The sequence below is a fragment of the Crassostrea angulata genome, chromosome 3, assembly GCF_025612915.1.
Source record: "Crassostrea angulata isolate pt1a10 chromosome 3, ASM2561291v2, whole genome shotgun sequence".
In the NCBI taxonomy this organism is placed as follows: Eukaryota; Metazoa; Mollusca; class Bivalvia; order Ostreida; family Ostreidae; genus Magallana; species Magallana angulata.
The window spans coordinates 32,873,496-32,894,970 of NC_069113.1; the positions used below are offsets into that span (position 1 = coordinate 32,873,496).

Below are 21,475 nucleotides of genomic sequence, written 5' to 3' on the forward strand. Positions count from 1 at the left end.
AAGAAATATGACTTTTCTGGAAAGCGATGTCGATGCTTGTAGTGTCACTGAATGAAAAAATACACTACTGCATTCATCAGCTGCGTCTGTTTTGACAGACGGGAATCACAAGATGAATAATTTAAGGGACCCGTGCCATTTCCTGAGACAGGGTTGCAACAATAGGGGGAACCCACACTTCGTCTTGTATCGGAGAGATCTCATCTTTAGAAGCGATCTGGCCTATCACTCACAACACACTACCGGGGCAGCTTCGTAATTGTGAAAAATTAATTCCATTAGTTATGAATCAGCGCTGTTTTGAGGTTTTGGCTGCATACGAAATAAGAGGGAAAAAAACGCTTGTCAAAAACTGCTCAAGAATATTTCTAAAAAGATGCATAGGCTCGGTGTATTGAACTATAAAAGTGCAAAAGTGAGCTCAGAGATTTGTAGCATAGAGAATGGTGGGATTTATGGTTCATGGAATTGGAATTACAAGTCAAAATTTGGCTGCAATCACACATTGAATAACGACTGCCGTATTGCCAAGGAAATATTGTTTAAAAGCACATGCAAATCATTCTCTTTGGTAGCTCATCAATCAATTACGGAAGGAGGATGCCAAGTTCAATGTGAGCGAGTTTGGAGCATTACACAGCAAACTAGTGATCTGTAATTGTAATGCGTTGTAATTGGTATTGTTATTACATTGAAAAAATGAGTTGTAATGTGCAATTAATGTAACTGAAGGCTTTCATTACTCTTGACCCAAATGCATAATAATTGTGCTGTAATAAATATGTAAAGAAATATCTTTTTCACTGGAATAATAAAAATAAATAATTAAGAGACGTGGAAAACGGTGCAATTTTTGAATAACAGAGACTAATCTATGACCAGCATTTCTATCTCACCTGGACTAAGTTAGTAGATTGTGCAATTTGGACAGCTAGTTTAATTTTTATTAACTCTTTAGTCTATATAAACAGAGTTGAATGGATATGAATCTAATAGGTTTCATTCAACCAGACAAATTAAGAAGGCATTTTCAGCCCATTAACAGATTCTTCAGATTAAGAAGGTCAATGAGTTGGCTCAGTGTGTGTCATAGAGGATTTCCAACAATGAACAAAGACTGGTCCCAGAAAGTCAAAATGAGTAATCCAGTGTGAGCAATTCAATTCATCTACATAACAGAGAAACTGTTTAGAAAATAAAAGGAAGCAAACAAAAGAGCCATATAAACTCAGATATTTTTAATTTCTCTAAATTTTCCAACGTTTGGCACATACTTTACTCAGTTTTTAAAGTAAATCCATATTTGTATAAGGTTATAACAATCACTTCATAAAATTCTCTGTTCTGTTTGAACAAGGACTAAAAATCAACATGCTAGCACCATTCACAATTTAACAACTATATAAATATAGTTTCAACAAATTTTAAACTTTGAACACATCAATGGAATAGCTCCTACACATGAGCTGGTTTTGGTACTTTAAAGGTTTTCTTGGCGGCGGGGGTCACTTTGGTGGGGATGGGGGAGAGGGGGGAGGGTGACCCGTATGACATCAACTGTGCTATCTTTGCTTTCTGTGCAGAACTAGGAGGCACTGGACTAGCATTCTCCTCTCCCTGCTCACTGCAAACAGTCTTCTGAAATATACATATTTAAATCAAATTATTATTACCCATTAAGTTGCATTTTGCTTTGCTTAGGGTAAATTTGTACAGTCACAAGTCGTATTAAACTTTTCAAGTAATAAAGAGAAGATGTCCCCCTTTTTGAGAATTTAGCACTGCATAAAAAACAAGTTCACATTTTTTTCTACCATCATGATGCAATTATTTTGAATATATTTAATGTAGCAATGTCAGGATTCTATTTTCCATGTAATTATTCTAGGCTCCCTTTCTATTTAGTTAAAATTCCTCTCTATAAATAGTTCACAGTATATTGAACTCTTACTGTTGGAGTATGTCCCAGTGTCATCTTCTGCTTCTTTTCTAGCAGTTCAGCCACCAGCTGCTGGCCCCTTTCCACAAGAGTTTTCTCCCCTGCTGATTTGATTCTCTCGGTCAGGACCTGGTGAGCCTTCTTCTGCGGGGCCCCCTGAGGGGACTTGGTGAACACAGAGAACTCCATGTTGGCCTCCACCAGGGGTAGGATGGTGGAGCGGTGGGGGAACTTGTCCTGTAGGTTACTCCCACAGACCACAGTACCCACAGTCAGAGTGGCATTCAGTCCAAAGGCCTGAAATATACATCACATGCAATAACAAAACATTTACAACCCTTATATAACTTGGATGTTCCATTTTCCAAGGAAGACTTCTAATCACATTTTTTTTGGAAAAAATGTTCATGAGTATTTTTGACTGCAGTAGTCTTTAGTGATTTTATATATTCCCTAGCAATTTAGACATGAACAAAGGCCTGTTTAGCAGAGCGGGATCTTGCAAGCACTCACTAAAATTACTGTTAAAAGGTTAAGGAATTTTGATGAGTTGTGCTGTACAGGCGTCAGGTTTAAATTTACTAGATCTTAAGTCCTTAAAGAGAAAATGTAATATGAAATATTACTTTGTCTGAGAAATATCTGCACAAACACATACCTTAAGCCCTCCCCAAAATTTGATCCCTATAATATCTCCATTTTTGTCCATTCCATACACAATTTCCTGGTTTCTTGAGCTGAAAATAAATGAAAATTTAACATTCAAATTTCAAGGATAGGTTTTTTTTTTTCAATATATCATTCCAAATGTTGAGGAAAAATTGTCACCTTTCACCAGCTTCTGTGACTTCAATGTTAACAATTAGACACACAATATCTACTTCTCCAAACATCGGTTGCCGTCTCTTTAAGTCACAAGCACAAAGCACCTGTAATCGGGAAACATACATATGCACAGTTTAATAACATCTTTCCTTGAAATATACACAATAGCACAACAAAATTGTTGTAGACCATTGAAAGACAATTTATTATTTTTATTTTACTTTTATTTTATTTTTATTATTTTTATTCCTCAGCAGCTACACATTTACAAATGTGTAAATTTCATATGAAAAGAGCATACAATAAATGCATGTGCAAATTCAACATAACATCGATTTCACGTATATAAATAGTTTCATATGAAATTCATGCGACATTATCTTTGACATAACTATTGTGAATTACATAATGACTTTTACCTGTATAAATAATGTACATACCTCTCTGGGTTCATACACCAGGTCCAGCAGATTCTCGTCCACCCTGACCGGCAGGAACTTGGTCTGTCTGTTTGCTGTCAGCTGTACACTGTTAGGACTGTATCTGGCTCTATAATATCATTTATATTGAAAATCATTTAAAGGCTCAACATTTATTTATTATAACAAGTGAAATGATTCATTTACAAAACTTTTGCAGAGTGCAGACTGAACATTGACCTCTTAAATTCAAACCATGCTTTCAGGTACCTCACTACACCAAGGCTTCTACTTTCTATGAAACTATGTCACAAGATGACAATTCAAATGTTTTCTTAAATTGTTTTTAACAATGGATTTGGTTGCATATCACCATAGCTCAGTGGTTAAAGTATTACTGGTAGGCTTGTGAAATCGCAGATCACAAGTTCGCATCCTCCAGAAGCTTTTGTTTATATTTTCTGAATCATTTTTTGAAAAACCATAATTTTTTATCTAAAATTGCATATTTTTTCAATTATTTGTCTTATATTATTCTAATTCATCATGCTTTCATTATGTTATTTTCTGCTTAATTGAGAAACTATTTCAAGGTGTTGTTGGTTTGATGAAAGAGCTTTTGTAGTCTTTTATTCATGGTTGTGGAACTTTTTAGTGTTAGAGAAAGTCAAATAAAATCATAGGATATCAAAATTGGTGTCAAAATTTTTGTGACAGCATTCAGAGGGGTGGACAGCGCATTTTATACCCCACTGTATAGATTAGCTATATATGAACAATCCTTGCCTAAGAAAAATAGCTATTTTACCTCCTAAACTTCATCAAGGAAACATTTTAACAAATGTATGATAATATATTTTACAATAATTTGTGCTTAAGCAGCCACAGACAGGAGAGAGCTATGTGGACTCCCAGACTGAGGTTTGGATTGACCCTATTCCTCACCTTGAGTGAGAGGCAGACAATGAGAAGACCCTGTATCTCTGTCCCTCTTTCAGATCCAACACTTCCTGGCCTGGTCTCCACACAGATATCACTGTGGCTGCAACGTATCGTAACTCATATTTAGATCAAGTGACGCCTATGGAGAACAGATGTTTGAATATCAACTCTATCAATGCACATATTCATAGCAGAGAATTCACTTACATCTTCTGGAGTCCACATCTTTCTTTGACAGTCCCATAACTCTTAATTTCAACAATGGCACCACATTTCTGGCCTTTGAATTCTTGAGAAATAAGGATTTATAAAAACTTCAGTTTATGTTATGTAAATGATATTGTTTGCTATAAATCTCTTCAATCTGAAAATATTCACATAAAATCTTAATATCAAAAAAATACATTGAATATTGGAAGATATCTACGTAGAACCATTTATACCCCTTGTTCATCACTCCAGGATTTCTGGAACTCATTCTGTAACCTCTGGAGCTTTTCTTGATGAAGTTGTTGTTTGTAGTCCATTAGCAGTCTCATCTGAGAGTCGCTCAAATAACCCTGAAAACAGAAACCTTCATATACACTACATACATAACAAATCACAAAATCACTATTGCATCAATAGTATCATTGTTATAATGGATTTTTTCATGATATTCACAATGAACGTATCTCTATTTAATGATTTTGAAACATATATGGAAGAATTATGATTAGTTGTTATTTGGTAAATCATATTGTCGCTATTCTAACAAGTACTTTCACACCCACCTCAACAATGTCAGGTCTTTTGGCTGTTCTAAGAGCCTCCCACACCTCCTGTCCACTTTGTAATTCCTCAATCTCAGACTCCTTCCACTGTCTCTTCACTGCACGGCTCTCTGCAAAAAAGATTGCACAAAAATCATGTCCAACTTATCCGTTTTCCCTTTATCCACGCTGCATATAAACAATCTTCAAATATATTTTACCTTCATAGTCCTCCTTGTCGAAATCTTTCTCCAGCTTTCTGTACAGTGACTCCATGGCGTCTTGTTGCTGTTTTTGGTGGAGTTGGCTGAACTTCTCCTCGGCCTGAGCTGTTCTGAAAACTGATCCCCCATCAGGCAGCTTCTCCATGTACTACAGATGGTACACACAACCAGATTATTTTGGTTTCAAAAACAAAATTAATCTTGAGCTTGATTAATTGGCGATTTAACCATAGGATATGGATGTTGGACACAGATTTAATTTTACCAAATACTGTAAACGTATTATATTTGGCATGTACGATATTTGGCGGAAATTAGTTTTTGAACAAGTTTGCGTAGATTTGAATTAGCGTATTCCTGAACATGACTATTCTTTTACATATATGAATTACAATTAGCGATGTACTTGATTTAGCGGAAGCCGCATTCTGCCAAAAGCGCTACATAGAATACACAGCCAAATGTAATATGTTTACAGTATATGTTTAATGAAAACAAACTTCTTTAAATTCACAAGAAATTTTGTACATTGTACCAGGTATATAACGTATGCAGATTTAGGCTGAAGTGTCTAAAAATTTGTCCATCAAAACAAAACTGAGTGAACCGATAACTTTCTAACCATTAGCGGATACTTCCTTCCCAGCACCACATCTACACACCCCACCATCCCTCCCTCTCCGTGGAGGTCACTGAGTGGGACACACAGCGGGCGGGGGTCAGGCTGGAAGCCTAGCACAGTGTCCCAGGGGACAGGCCGAGTGGAGTTAGCATTGATCTTCAACTGCAGGGACGCTGGGGCCTGAATGTGGGAATTTTGAGTCAGTTATCATATGTTCTTTTACATGAATAAAGGTTTCATGTAGAACATCAAATATGAATAAGGATGCAAAATTATTTTTCTACACTATTTTACAATATACTGAAATAATTATGCTGTAACCAGCAAATGCACATGGAAACAGAATATTGATTTTTTTCTCTTCAAAACTTCTTTCAAAATATGCATTACATACTACATGTAGTACCTAGTTTTCTGAATGAAAAATCCAAAATAAATACATAAAAGCTTGCTATTTTCGCATGTGATTTATATCTAATACATGAATTACTATCACATAAATATATCACATATAGCCTCAAACAAGTACACAGCCCTGGTCTTACCTCAAGCGGGGTACAGGGGTCCTGACTGCCCACCAGCTCCGCCCCGGTGGTACACAGTTTCTGCCCTGTCTGGATCCTCTGCCTATTGATGAGGTCCAGCAAGGGGACATCTAACTTGGCTGGGATACAGTACCAGCCGTCGGACAGCTCCACTGTCACCTGTAGAGACAATTCTGGCATTCACTTATTTTTCACATAATTTGCATGTTTCATAATTGATTTATACAACCTCTGAATTATAATGAACTCATCACATATACGGTATGTACTGTATTAATAAATTTTTAAAATTTTTAAGTAAATGTACAATGTTAGTCTTTTTTTGAAAAGGGAAAGAACTTAACAAAAGTTAACCATTTGTAAAAGTGATGATTCATTGAAAAATTTACACAGAAAAGAAAGCCTTTAATACACATGTCAACCCCTACAGCTCAAAATTGTAACCATATAAATAGTCAAAAGTACTTAGGCTTTTACTGATAATGAGAATAGCAAGTAGACAGACCTCAGGATCCAGGACAGTTTGTTTGCTGGATGGTGTTGCTGGGTTTGTGGACTCCGCTCTCTGTACGCTGGACACACACAGCACCAGTCTCTTTGAAGAGGTATCATCTCTCTCCATTATCTTCCTTAGAGCTGACCTGAGAAAATATGTCCAATCACATTAATAATTTCTAGTACATATACTATGATAAATGCAGATTATTATCGTGTATATTGTCCTTTTAAAGTAGAAATACCTTTGACATCTGTCAATTTCTCTGTCATATCTGTATTTCATCTGCAGCATAACATTCTCTGGAGTCAGAGCCCTATTAAAGAGGATATTAAATCGATGCAAAAAAGTGTAACAATAAGGCAGTATAACATACATGTCCATCCAAGAAATTTGTAAACAAATTCAATGTCTCGTTCATCTTTCTTTTTTATTTTACATTTGGCAAAATCTATTGGATGATACCATACAAATTTTATCACAAAATGCATTTTATTGTATAGAATTAAACGACGCCCAAAATAAGATAAAGTAGGAATGATGAAATACCTGTAATTACTGCTTTACACTATCACTCACCTACTGCCAAACTTGTCAGGGGAGGCGACTTCGTATGACGCCAGCTTCCACACGATCCACCTGTAGTGATTACAGAACCAAGCCTCGCTGATCAGGGATGGGTCGACACTGTCTATGGTCAAGAATGCCCTGCAAGAATTCATCAATTTAGAATATAAAATGTAATTGTTACCCAGAAACAAAATCTACATGAAACATACTTGAAGAAGTACAATAACCAGTAAATGCTGAAACTCTGAAAAGAAAATATCACCAAGTATACAAAGTTTCCAAATGTATTTCTAGTTTTTAAAATTGAGGAGGAGAATTCAATAAACTAATAACAATTTTAATCTAACATAATGCTAAATCAAGTAAAAGTTACTGATCATTCGGAGAATGAAATTTTTAACCATACTACCATAGTGGACCTACTTGTACAGTTCTTTGACTCCTGTATACCCTTGGTCATCAGGAACAAGTAAAGCCCCGTCTCCGACATACACCTGTGTGACATCAGCGCTGTAGAAGTCGGGCAGGTAGAAACGGTGTCTGGCGGCATTACAGGACCTCACCAACAGGGTGGAGGTTATCACACAGCTCGACTGTAAAGTATGTAAAATGTAAAGTTTGTAAAATGTAAAGTATGTAAAATCTATCACTCGGGTCTCAGATCCTTTGATTTATATCCCTTCATACAGAAACACCAAGTCTATAAGTTACTTTTCCCATCATTGAATGAAATAAAAATTTGATTTCATTTAATCTGTACATACATGTAAATCTATGATAATGAACGATATCTACCATTTTTTGACAATAAAATTCAATAAAATTCATGTCTCATTTCTAATTTGTGAAAAAAAATTACTCCTTTCTATCAACGATTCACACGATTTTTGATTCAATTTAATTTTTACTGAAAACTATAAAAGCATTTTCCCCTAACATAGGTTTCATTAAATCTATTCAAAGTGCCAGATTACAGTTATGACATTGCTGTGTTTGACTTACGTCAGTCTTGTTCTGTTGTTGTCCGAAAATGACCTCCCTCAGTTTGCACCTCGTCCCTGAAGTCTTCAGCTGGAACAATCGGCCAGCACTGGGCTTCACGCTACAAGACGACTTGGACTTCACCATCTCCTCCTGTTTACCCCTGGCAGTTTCCAAGGCCTTCTTGTACTCTTCCTTGTCTTTGTCACTTATTTTAGCTTTCTGGGACACATCTTGCTTTAAACTCCCTGTCTGTGAACTACTGGTACTTATAGCTGGAGAGGACGAAACTACGGATCCAAGATTTTTTGACACTGTCTTACTTCCTGACTTTACATCCAGAGGAGATGCAGAATGAGCCTGTTGCTTGGACTTGGGTACAAACACTGGCTGCACAGACTTAACCACAGAGCTCGATTGACCTTGGCTCTCAGTAAAGGTGGATCCTGCTTTATAAGGAGTCCTAAAGCTTGAGCCTGATGCTGTAGCTGCACTAGGTGTGTTCTGTTTCTTTGCCTCCTCCTGCTTGACAAGGGCCCTGTAACTGTAAAATAAGCCAAGTGAAGCTATTTTCATGGTGGAATAAGAAATCATGAGCTCTTATATATTCCAATTTACAAATAAATTGATATTGAATCCCTTTTTTTTAATCATTTAATTGTGAAAGTAAACAATACTTATTCAAAAAATACATTCAAAAAACTTTCAAAGCTGAAAATTATTTAAGAAACCAAGGGAACTTTAATAGGACATTTCACTTCAGTAACTGACACTCTATCAAATTGACCTAAGCTGTTTGACAACATTATGGAAGTCATGTATAAAAATCATAAAGACAAAGATAAATTCTACTGTTTGTTTTGATAAAAGAAGTATTGCATACTTGGTCCTCCTTAAAATGAATTTTAATCAATATAAAGAGCAATGGGGAAAAGAGAAAGAAAGAATGATGCTAAATTTCCAATGTATTCAAACAACATTAACAGGAAGTTCTGTTTGCATTTGTTCCACAAAATCTACTCTATACCTGCTTCCAGAATCCCTGGCAGATTGGCATTTTAATGGGTTAGCATAAAAGTTCTGTCTATCCTTTGTGTAACCTTTAAACAAAAGTAAAAACAAGTCAAACAAACATGTAATCCTCCTAAGTAATCTCAGCAACCTTAGTATTGAGCTATCTAATAAAAATCAAACAAAATCGAACAATGGAGTTAACAATCGTGTGAATAGATTTTCCAAACAAGAATTAAGTTTTTTCAGCATGTTTTACTTCTAATACCTTCAGGAACAGTTGAAAGCGCTGTAAAATTTTGTCTGTCTTTTCCAACATGTCCTACAAGATAAAACAATCCATTGGTTAGGATGCATGCTCACTATACACTTTTCTGAATGATGGCAGAACTATATATGTACAATGTGCATAAAACTTTTTACATATTTACTTTCAAATAATGATTATTGAACAAAAACAAATTACACACTACCTGGTAGTGTTTTGGAGGCACTTCCATTTTCCATTTTGATTTTCTTATTGGGAGTCTCCATTTCATCAAAGAAATCATCTGGCAGTATCAGATTCTCATATTCATTCGCATCCTCCACTTCTCTTGTCTTCTGCTTTTTCGGTGTCTTAATCTCATCTAACTTCCTCTTCTGACTGTGAGCCGGGAAGACCACACCAGTTTCCTGTCTTGATGATGTAGATGGGGTGTCAGCACTAGAAGTTGGCAGTGTGTCAACGTCTGCTTCAAAGTTTTCCATTAATCTTGCTCGAGCCTTTTCCAGAGACTTCTTGGATACTGACACAGACTTTCCACTGGCGCTCTTAAATGGTAAGATGTCGCCCTCCATGTAATCAACTTTTGAGATCTTGGGTGTTGAGGTCTGCTTTTCAGGTCCTTGATTGTCTTCTAGCTTGGCTCTGGCCATTTCAAGAGATTTCTGGGACACTAAGACCTTTTTACCACTTGCACTCTCAAACGGTGAAAAGGATTTTTCTTTTGAATGTGTTTCATTGGGCAAACTCGTTGTTGCTGCAGTACGCAATGTTTTCATTTCATGGTCTTCCTCCAGAATTGCCCGAGCAATCTCAAGAGACTTCTTTGACACAGAAACAGACTTACCACTTGCACTTTGAAATGGAGAAAATTTCTTGCTATCTGTTGTTAAAGAAGAAACATCTTTCTCATTGTCATCGAAAAATGATTTGGTTGATTCCAAAGCAGAGGCTGATACAGATATCTGTTTTCCTGATGCACTCAGAAATGGACAAGACATACTTTCTGAAGAATTCATAACTGGTTTAGTTTCGTCATTTTGAAATACTGGCTTTTCATTTTCTTTTCCCTCCTCTGTCTTTAAAGTTTCCAATTTAACATGATTAAGTGCATCCTCTGAAACTTGAATCTTTTTCCCAGATGCACTCATAAAAGGGCTTTGAAAAGCAAGAGGACAACCGCTTTGAATATTAATATCATTTACCATTTTTTTCTCTCCCATACTGCTAAGAGAACTAACGTTCGATTTCATGTCACTGGAACTTGATAACTGGGGAACAATTTGATTCTTTGGTTTTTCCTTTGAATCTTGTAAGGTTTTCTCATCATGAGTACTGCTCAGTTCATTTTTTTCTTTAACATTATTTTGTGAAAAGTTATCAGGTTGACACAAATTTTCAAGGACTGTATGAGTTGGAGTTTCCCTTTCTTCCACACCAGAGGAACTCCAGAGTTTCCTTGCCTCTGTCAAAGACTTGTCATCCACTTTTACAGTTTTTCCTGATGCTGTTTGAAATCCACTAAATGACACTTTCTCTTTCTTATTCTCATTTTCAGGTAACTGCACATTGTCTTTTGTGCTTTGTAAGGGACTGATAGAAGGATCCTTTAATGAATTTTCCCATAATTTTTTTCCTTCCACCATAGCTTTCCCACTCACAGTTACATGTTTTCCAGATGCTGTTTGGAAGCCACCATATTGTACAGGTTTTTCCTTCATTTTTTCTTCAACATGGGACGTATGAATGTTATCTTCCTTTTCCGAGTCCGAAATCTTTCTAAACGAAGAATTATCATTCTTTATTGCCATGTCAAAGTCACTGTTATTTTTGACTGAATTTGTACAAGAAGTTTTTGGATTTTTGTTTACATTTTCATCACAAAAAGGTTTTAAACTTCTATCATCAATAGAGTTCTTCCACAACTCTTTTGCTGCTAACAGAGACTGTTCATCAATGTTCACAGATTTTCCTGATGCAGTTTGAAATCCTTGGAATGTCTTTAATTCACCCCCTATACTTTCATTACTATGTGGCCTTTGTGCATGAGGATCAGGGACAAGTGATACATTAAAAGACTTTTCAGTTGGGTTTGAACTTTCTCTTTGTTTCATCAATTCATTGTTCCTTAGGAATGATGATGTTTTTATGTTTTTGAAAGTAACTTCAGGATCAGTCTCTTTATAATCATTGCCAGTTGTCTGATTATCCCACAATTCCTTGGCTTTCTTCAAACTCTCTTCATCAATAGAAACAGCCTTCCCAGAAGCAGTCTGAAATCCATCAAACTTCTGCTGCAAGACATCAACCATTTCAACAGGCATTTTAGCACTAGGACCTCCATTTAGACTTTTTTCTGTGGTTTCTTCTGCCTTTTCTGGTATAGATGTAGAGCAAGCACTTTCTTGAACTCTTTCTTTAGGTTCTTCACTTATGTTTTTTATGATCTTTCCACTATTAGCCACAGGTTCTGGAGTTAATTTCTGAGAGATCTCCATCTCCTCTTCAAACATGTCATTCAAAAACAAATTGCTCAAATCAGCACTATCATCCATTTTATCATTCTCTTTGTTACAAAAATTTTCATTCACATTTTTCTCCTCATCTCTGGAACCTTCATTACTGTGTGGCTGAATTTCTTCAACACTTTCAGATTTATCGACAGTTGTCTTTGAAACAACATCAGATTCTGTAGATATATGAGGTTTTGCCTTAGGTGCAATTTTAGGTGGCTTGAAAGGTCTAAATCCTTTAGGAATGTTGGAACCAGGAGGAAATCGGGCAGCAATGGAAGCAGATTTCATCTGCTGAGCAGTGCTGACTGGTCTGGTAAATGTACTGGGACCAGCTGGTTTTGTGTTAGAATTGTTTCCTACTTTGCCTTTTATTCCAGAAAACATGGACTTGATAATATCTTCTTCCACCACCAAGTCAACAGATTCTACATTAGGTTCTTTTAAACCCTTTTTGTTGTTTGTTGGAATTGTATTTTTCAAACATGAACTAGCAATGTTAAAACCTTTGCCACCAGCAGTTTTAAATCCAGGGATGGAGTCTGCATCAATGTTGCTGCCACAATCTTGAAATTCTTCAAAAATATCTGAGAAGATATTCTTTCCTTTTGTTTCAAAATCTGCATTCTTACTGCAACTTGACTGTGATGTAGATTTAGATGATTTTAAACCAGGATTTATAAATTCTTTCACACTTGAGAAACCAATTTCCTGACCTTTGGCTGCTGATTTTCTATCCCCTGATGGCATAACAGTTTCATTATCATCCCATTCAGTCTCTGTATTTGAAATATTTTTTGTATCCCCCTCCTCAGTTATCATCCTCTGGGCCTTTTCAAGAGAACTCTCACTACACTCCACTTTCTTTCCACTAGCTGTCTGAAATCCTTGAAAGCCAGCACTACTACTTGAAGTCCAATCCACTTTACTCCCAACAGTACACTCTTTACTTGCCATTTCTTCTGTCGCTATCCCTTCTATTATCATCCTTTGAGCCTTTTTTAGAGAACTTTCACTACACTCCACTTTTTTTCCCCTCGCTGTCTGAAATCCTTGAAAGCTACAACCATCCCTACCTAAAATATCATCCACTTTAACTCCACCAGTACACTCTTTACTCCCTGTGCTCGGTAAACTTATTGGATCCAGTCTATGGTCGACATTCTCTACAGCCTTCTCTCCCTGTTCAAACAATTTCTTTATTCCGCCGTCAAGATCATTATCATCATCTTTTTCTAACAGTGATCTAGCCTTTTGTAAAGCATCCTTGTCCATGACAAACTTTCTACCACCTGCTGTGGAGAATCCTCCAAATGTCTTAGTGCTAATACCACATATGCTTGTTGATGGCTGTACTTCAGACTCTTCTTTGATATGCTGTGGGGTCTGTGCCTTGTTATTGAGAGGTGAACTAGTTACAAGTTTGTTCGCATCAGAGATAGCAGATCTATCATTTTGTTTTTTGTCAGTGGATAGAATATCTTCCTTTCTGTCGGTGGATAGAATATCTAGTTTTCTGTCGGTGGATAGAATATCTAGTTTTCTGTCATTTTTCAATGGTAACTCTGATTTGGTTTCCTGTACTTTGATGTCTATAGATCTGTTCACCATCTTACTCATCTTTGTGTCAGGTTTTGAAGTTAATTCCTCCTTAAATGTTTTCTATAAAAAAAGTTTCTGAATTATGTTCTATTAATGCAATTCATTGAATACTGAAAAGTATCTTATTACAAGTCATGGCATTCAACTCCAATAAAATGTTAAAATAAACATTTATCAAAAAAATCTTATTTTGGATAAAAAAAATTAGAGTTACCTCTCTTTGATTATCAGCTGGCTCTAACTTTGAGAACCTTTGAAACCCTGTAAAAATATAAAAAAAAATCAAATATTTTGTCAAAATAAAACGTCTTATATTTTCAACTTTTCATCATCTCTTTGTAAGATTATTTGTAAAAATTCAAACTCTATCAACATGAGCGGCTTAAACCCCATTTTATTTAGCATTCTGTTTCACCCTGTTTTATTTCCAGCCAAAGCATGTATGTACAGGTATGTGCCATTTTCTAAATTGGTTCTGTTTGACTTTATCAACTGGGTTTGAGGGTGTACATGTAGGAGGATGGGACAAAAGTAAAGGAAGGCAAAATGTAACAGATTCTGATTTGCCTACAATCACAGTCCAAAACAACTTTTAATATTGGTTTAGTATATACATGTATATGTAAAACAGTGCAGTTTACACCATATGTACCTGTAGTTGAAGAAACTTTTGGACTTTTAGTCTCTCTTGATTTATTTTCAAAGCCTTGCCCAGCTGTTGGCTCTCCGTCATTCTTTTCCACTGTGGGACTTTCACTTGTGGTGTGATGATTGTGGAATGGTGATTCAACCTCCTTGAACCCATAAACAACTTTGGGACAACTCTTTGTAATTTGGTTGGTGGTTGGGTACAAGAATTTTCTACCTTTGGACCTCAGTCCTGAAATTTTTGGCACAACAGGAGCTATGTCTGCTGTGGAGGCTACATCATCACTAGAATGTTGTTTCTGAGTTTCATTAACAGCCGTGTTCTTGTTATTTCCATTTGTAGCCGTTGGTTCTGCCGCAACAACAGAGTTTAATATTTTCCCATGATCTTCATTCTTTTTGGAACTTGATGAGTTTACATCTTTAGCAAACAAGTCCTCGTTATCTATAGAGCACATTTCATTCAATGAAGAAGGTGACACTTGTGAAAACAAGTCTTCAGAGTCTTCTACAGTAACATCAACACTTTGTCCTTTTTTCTGATCACAGGAGTCAAAATCTCTCGATTTCGAACTGTCAACAGTCTGAGCAGGTACATTGATATCAACATCCTCTGTCTTTTTTAATTGTTTGTTGCTTTTACCACCCTCTTCCTTCCCTGCATTAATTTCTTTAAAGAAATCATCAGAGTTGCTGAATGTCACACGTTTTCTTGTACCAGACCTTGAGCCTCTGCATTTCTCGTTCGACAGAATTGACCGTGGCGGCTTGTTTCTCTCTACAGGGGTGTTAAATTTTTCTTTTGCTGCTTTTAGAACCCTCCTTGTACTTGCTGCTGGAGACAATGAAGGAGACAAGGAAACCACTGCCTTTGCTTCTCTCTTGAAAGGAAAGTCTAATTCCAAAGGCGAATCACCCAGGGATTTTCTCTTCCTTCCTTTACTGGGTGCACAGCGACGCCTTCCTACAGACTTTGACGGAGGATCAAAGAAATCAGACAGAGTTTCGTCAATCACTTCCTGTTTAATGGCGGCTGCTGTGGTTTCATCTGAGGAAGCACAGTTATCTTTCTTTGTGCTTGGAGATTTTTCTCCAAGATAAACAACATCATTTTCCAAACTAGGTTCCTCTGTTATAAGTTCCTGAGAAAACAACTGCATACTATCCGTTTCCACTTCACTTTTCACAGAGATGTCTAGTACATGTATTTCTTTGGAAGCTCCTTCTTTTACTGTATCTTCATCGAGTTCCACCTTTATTTCAATGTCTGACCTGTTTAAACTATGACAGAGTTCATCCGGATTCCTAACCACACCTGGAGAAAATAATGCTCTGGGAACTCTCTGAAAATTTTCAATGAAAGAGGAAATTATTTTTCACATACATACATCGTCAAAGTAAGATCAACAATTTTTCGAGGGTTAGAAAGATAAATGTCAGGATATACAAATGACAAAATTAAGGTGATGTGGGACACCTCCATATTGTGACGTACTTTCTGCTAAAATAAACAATAAAATCAAGTATACTCTAATAAATTTTGCTTTCCCAAAATTGTTACCTAACAGAATAGCTTAATGGATTAAAGTGTTTACTATGAATCTGTAAATTATGACTCTGATTCCTATTGGAACTATTATAATTTTTAACTTTCAAATTGTATAAAACATATTCATTTGTCAAATAATTCTTAACTGGTGACAGTATTTTCATTTTAATGTATTTTTATCCATATTAATATTGACAGGTGTCCCATACCACCATAAAAAAATTATGGATTCTTCAGATTGCTAAACTTGCAATAAAGTTCATTAGTTTATTCTTTTGTATCATATCATAATGTTACCTTTTGTTTTCTTTTCTCTGGAAGTTGATCTTCATTCACATCTATTAAAATAGAAAGACTCGATGTTTAAGTTCATTACAGTATGAATAAATTGATATGAACACATAAAAATAAATTAAAGAGACATTGGAATACCAAATTATTCCTCATATTTTATCTCTCTACTATGCAGCACTGTACATAGAATAGCACACAACTTTCATTGTTTTAGCTATCTTTATTCCATAAACATTGCCATGCACCAGAGTTTAGCAGTGGCTTATTCTAAACACAATAGTATAGTAGAGTTAACAGCTAGGATTAATGATAAGTACATCTGGAATTATATGTACATAATGCATACCTAACCAGATTTGATAGTCCTGTATCTCACAGTGTGCAAAACATAAGCACTGGGAGGAGAAAATGTTTGCTGTATCAATATCTGTCATAATATTAACACGTCAGGATAAAAAATGTATCACAATATATTCCTTTCAATGAAAAATTTTGTTTTTCAATTTCAAAAAGTACATTTTTAATACTCAAATTCTTAAAAAGTGAAGCTTTGAAAATAAAACAACTTCACACTGCCATTGACATGGTCACTATTTCGAATGCACTGTAGTCTTGGGAATTCGATTTATGCACTTAGTTGTAAGTTCTCATTTGAATAATACCTGGTACATGTATTTGATATGCATATGAAATTTAAAGCATAGAATAAAAGAGACAGGAATTCTATTTTCTGTCTCAATATCTATACAAGGGTATTGATACATGTATCCTCTGCACATTATTTTGATATTTTTATATTATTGTCTCAGCCATACACAAAATATGATCCAAACACATTGTAGTATGTACTGGTACATAAAATTATAGACACTACAATGACATATTTTTGTGGCATTGACACACCATTCCCTCTAGATTCATCAGCCGACCAGGTTTGATTTTCGTAGGTGAAGTTCACACAATAATAGATACAACCTGGCTGGACACGAAATAGCTAACAGAAAAAGGATGAAAAAGCCCATACCATATTTCATCCTAATAAAAGTGACAGGGTTAGCACCAGCATACCTTGCTTTACACCTGAGCCAGTGGGGGAGAGAGGGTGGGAGGGTGTGGCTAAAGAGCTGGTCCAGGAGATCCCTGAATCATCTGCTGAAATTCCAAGACTCCTTATAATGGCTTCCTCAGAGGCAAGATTCTGGTCTCTACCTCCATCTTGTGGACTGAATTTAAATAATACACATATGCATGAACAAATTTTTTTCAGATCAAATATGAATACTTTGCTACATAATTTATCATCAAAGATTAAATTTACTGGTCACTAGGCCTTCCACCTGTTCCATCGAAATTTTTACAACTTCCAATTTTAATATGAGGAATTATTATCTGAGTAAAATCGCAAGAAGCACCCCTCTTGGTTTTTAAAATCTAGCCATTATTTTTCTGATAGTCTTGATATAGAATGGAAATTTTGGCTTTTGCATTTTTATACAAAACTGAGAAATCACAAAATTATGCACTCAAGCTAAAATAAGGAATCTACAGCTGTTCATTGTCAGTTTAGACAGCTTTACCAATTAATAAGGAAAAGACTGAAAAAAGACAGAAAAAAGAAGAAAAAGGAAGGGACTCAATGGGTAAGAGATTTTTTTTTTAAAAAGCATCAGCCCACGTCTCTTATTTAATGACCAGGAACATGACTATTGAGCTTATACCGTATTTTTCCGACGATTAGTCGGTATTTTTTTCCTCTGAAGCAGAGCACCCGACTTATCGTCTTGTTCGACTTGTCGTAGGCTCGTAGTCAAAATTTTTTTTAAAATAGCATAAAAAATCTTGGTTTTAATCATCTTGAGTTGGCTGTGTGATTGAAAATTACGTTGTTGAATTCACTGTTCATCTTTAATAATTATCATTTTCACTCATTTGTCAACACTTAAATACATAATAATAAAAACAGTTATTAAAAAATATTACATTGTCTTTAATCAATTAAAAGTTTTACCGTTCCGTTTTTGTAAACACATCGTCACATGGTTCTATGTATCACTAGTAGGAAGATAACATTGCGCAGTAAAATTGAAACCAAGTTTGAATGGAAGAAAATATTGCAGTAGGTCCGGGGGATGTTTTTTTAAATTTAATTATTTTATTTGTAAAGAGTTGTTAGTGGAAAGTATAAATCAGAAATATTTAATGGTCAAATTCAATCTTAAAATACGTAATCGGTAATTATCAATACTACTGTTTATACAATAGGCTGACACCGGTTGTGGTAATAATCTTGCCCTAAGGCTGAGATCTTTACGGCAATTTCACTCCCTGTGTATATAAAGAGTACCGTTATAAGAGTGATTATAGTTCATTGATTAATTATTGTCCAATTCTTTGATTATTGTTAGATAATTTTTTTAGGAAACGTATGTATGTCGTATATCGTCATTATCAAGTCGTACAAATGATCGATTTATTTCTAACAGTGTCAATCTAAAACAATAACGTGTAGCTGCATTACTGGATACAAAGTAAACAAGTTTCATCAAATCATAGTAATTGCTAAGCTTTCTGCACTTGAGATCCCCCTTTGAAGTCCGACACGAGACAGGTGCATGCCTATGACACCGGAAATTGTTAAACAAACATTGACCACGCGCCGAGTCAACAGGTGGCTGGTTACGTAATGGCGAATTCACTGGCGATAGTCAGAGTGGATACTTATTTTAATGCTTGGGAATAAAATATTTCTGACAAAGTAAGTTTAGTTTTGCATAACACGCGATATCGGGAATTGTTTACAATGCAAGCGACTTTGTAGAAGTTGCCGGTATTTGAAAATTTGATGCATAAGTATAAAGCGTAATTGTTTAAATGTTAATCATTAATAATAATTGGTAGCAATATCGGTGACATCGTGGCATCATACACTGATGTTACTGCAGTTTTATAGGCCATTTTGAAGTGATAAGATCGACGTATGGTCTGAGATCGACGTATCGTAGGATTTTGTTAAAAATTTGGCTAAAAATGGGCAATTCGACGAGTCGTCCGCATCGACGAGTCGTCGGGAAAATACGGTAAGAACATGACTAATGAGATGCACTTGAACATGACCAGTAATATATGTGAACATGAACAGTCAGTTCAAGGAACATGACCAGAAAGCTACATGAAAAGAAGAGTTAGCAACATGATCAGTGAGTTAGATAAATTGATAAAAAAAATTTCTGAGGGTTAGTCTGTTACCTGGAGCCCAGTGAGGGGTGGAGCCACCTAGAGTGTGGACTAGACGTGGAGGACTGGGAACTCAGCAGCCGCTCAAAGGTGGAGATCTCAGGAGAGGATTCTATAAATCAAGAAAAAAAAAGAGAAACACAGAATTATTTTTGTGCAAAAAATAAAACTAAGGGCTGCAGTACAAGTACGGAATTTACAACATACGATCAACCTAATGACTGCTCATTTATAAAAATTCAATAAACGTTTGAATTTAATGAATTTAATTTCTGTAAAATATAATTACAGAAATTAAAATACGGGTAAATTACTGGTTTTATATAATTTTTGTAACTTAAAGAGTATTCCATGAGACTGAAAATATTTACAACTTGTCATAAGTTCTTTTGTACGACTCAGCAAAGAACCTTAAACCATCTTTAAAAATTGAAAATGTAATGAAATGTGAAAAAATGAAAATATACCAAACACAAGAAATTCACTATTTAAGGCTAGCTTGATTTTTATTTCATGAAATTAAGCTGTTTGCAGATCCATTTTCTACTTATTTTAAAAAAAAACGTGGGGGGGGGGGGGGATAATAAATTTACCAACCTACTGACCTTATAAAGTTTAGAAAAACTGAGTCAGGACAGAAAAAGACAAATTCTTTCAAAGGTGTCTTCAATATAAATCAATCCTATCATGAGCAAACACAAAAATTTCCACAATTATAAAGTTTGAGAATGTTCAGTACAGGGGAAAAACAAACCATAAGTCCTTCCCCTGTGAAATTTAAGAATGTCTGGGGTCAGCTGTGAGGAGCACTGAGAGACAGGGGACATGAACAGGCTCCTTTCCTCCTTCTCTCTCTGTTTAGCCTGTAGTTTTTGTGTTGTAGCAACTTGGAACCAGTCTTCACTGCTAGGCCCTACAGCTGAAATAGCAACCACAGTAGTCTTCTTGAATCAAGGCTCTAATAACAGGGGCATATTTAGAGCAGTTTACCCTTATTGCTGTGGAACATTTTTTGTATGAGAGAGTAGAGGAGAACTTAGTACATTTTTTGCATGGGCATCATCGAATTACAACATTAATACCCATATAAATTTTGTAAGATGTTGAAAATTTTACGTAAATGTGCATAATTTTTTAATTCTCTCATGACATTTTCCATGCCATGCATTATTTTACAGAAATCTCTTATTAGCCAGCTGTTAGCAGTGTTAATATTACCTTCCTGGAGTTTTTTCTTGGACCTTGAAAAACATTTCTTCGCTCTTTTCCTAAGGGACAGTCTTAATGTTTTATGAATTTCTCCACATTTCTGACAAAGTGTTTTATTATTTTCACCTGCCTCCATTTTCCTGCACCTTCATTCCTCAAAACCTTGGAAATAAAAGACCACATATCAATACAAGCTCATATTTTCTTTGAAATGTGAGAAAATTAACAGAATTATTAATATTTTCAACGGATGTCAATGTTAGTAGGCTTTCCCATGTTTCCCGAAAAAAATATCTCCTTCGACTTCGAGGATGATGACAATATCTGATGAATACACGGTGACTGTGCGACTGAAGACTTAAAACTGGTTTATTATACATAACTTTTCTTCAAATACAACACACACGCAATCAGATATAACGACAGGGTCACGGGTAATTCTTATAATAATTACCTGAAACCTTTCCTCTACTTTCCAGACAGACAAGACATCAAAAATGGCGCTACGGAAGTTACTGTGTACTAGCCGAATCAAAACAGTCCAATTCCGGGAAAGTAGCGAAACTTGAAAAGTGTATACAAAAACTTTATTGTGTTTTAAATCAATATCAAACAGTACTGATGCATATATGATGCATGGATAGACAACTAATTTCAATCAGATTGTAGTTGGCTGGTGCACCTGGGACTGAAATGAGGAAATAGTGAAAGAGTGAAATTAAAGTTATACACTACTTTTTATTTATTTATTTATTTATTTATTTATTTATTTATTTATTTATTTACTTATTTATTTATTTATTTATTTATTTATTTATTTATTTTGCTTCTCAAG

General features: G+C 35.5%; 1 protein-coding gene across 1 annotated transcript; it reads right to left on the reverse strand.

The window, feature by feature from the left end:
* Window positions 1-1,233: 1,233 nt before the first annotated feature.
* Window positions 1,234-21,143, reverse strand: LOC128177564 (breast cancer type 2 susceptibility protein-like). The gene is made up of 28 exons (XM_052844314.1): window positions 21,095-21,143; window positions 20,650-20,802; window positions 20,186-20,350; window positions 19,444-19,543; window positions 17,266-17,420; window positions 16,201-16,241; window positions 14,359-15,697; window positions 13,921-13,967; window positions 9,800-13,766; window positions 9,595-9,648; window positions 9,343-9,415; window positions 8,337-8,859; window positions 7,758-7,927; window positions 7,344-7,472; window positions 7,009-7,080; window positions 6,774-6,909; window positions 6,269-6,427; window positions 5,724-5,903; window positions 5,099-5,249; window positions 4,899-5,008; window positions 4,569-4,685; window positions 4,333-4,414; window positions 4,129-4,225; window positions 3,205-3,313; window positions 2,768-2,868; window positions 2,598-2,676; window positions 1,952-2,236; window positions 1,234-1,638 (listed from the first exon to the last, which is right to left on the reverse strand). Exons 2-28 carry the CDS (start codon window positions 20,774-20,776, stop codon window positions 1,456-1,458), a joined length of 8,751 nt encoding a protein of 2,916 aa, XP_052700274.1. The 5' UTR covers window positions 20,777-20,802; window positions 21,095-21,143; the 3' UTR covers window positions 1,234-1,455.
* Window positions 21,144-21,475: the final 332 nt, after the last annotated feature.

Excerpts from the sequence above, each read along its gene's own strand:
- LOC128177564 (XM_052844314.1), bottom strand. The coding sequence starts at position 20,776 with ATGGAGGCAGGTGAAAATAATAAAACACTTTGTCAGAAATGTGGAGAA. Across the intron at positions 8,860-9,342 it reads GCCAGGGATTCTGGAAGCAG|TTACAGGGCCCTTGTCAAGC; the intron begins GTATAGAGTAGA and ends CTTATTTTACAG. Across the intron at positions 5,904-6,268 it reads ACCCCTGTACCCCGCTTGAG|GCCCCAGCGTCCCTGCAGTT; the intron begins GTAAGACCAGGG and ends TCCCACATTCAG.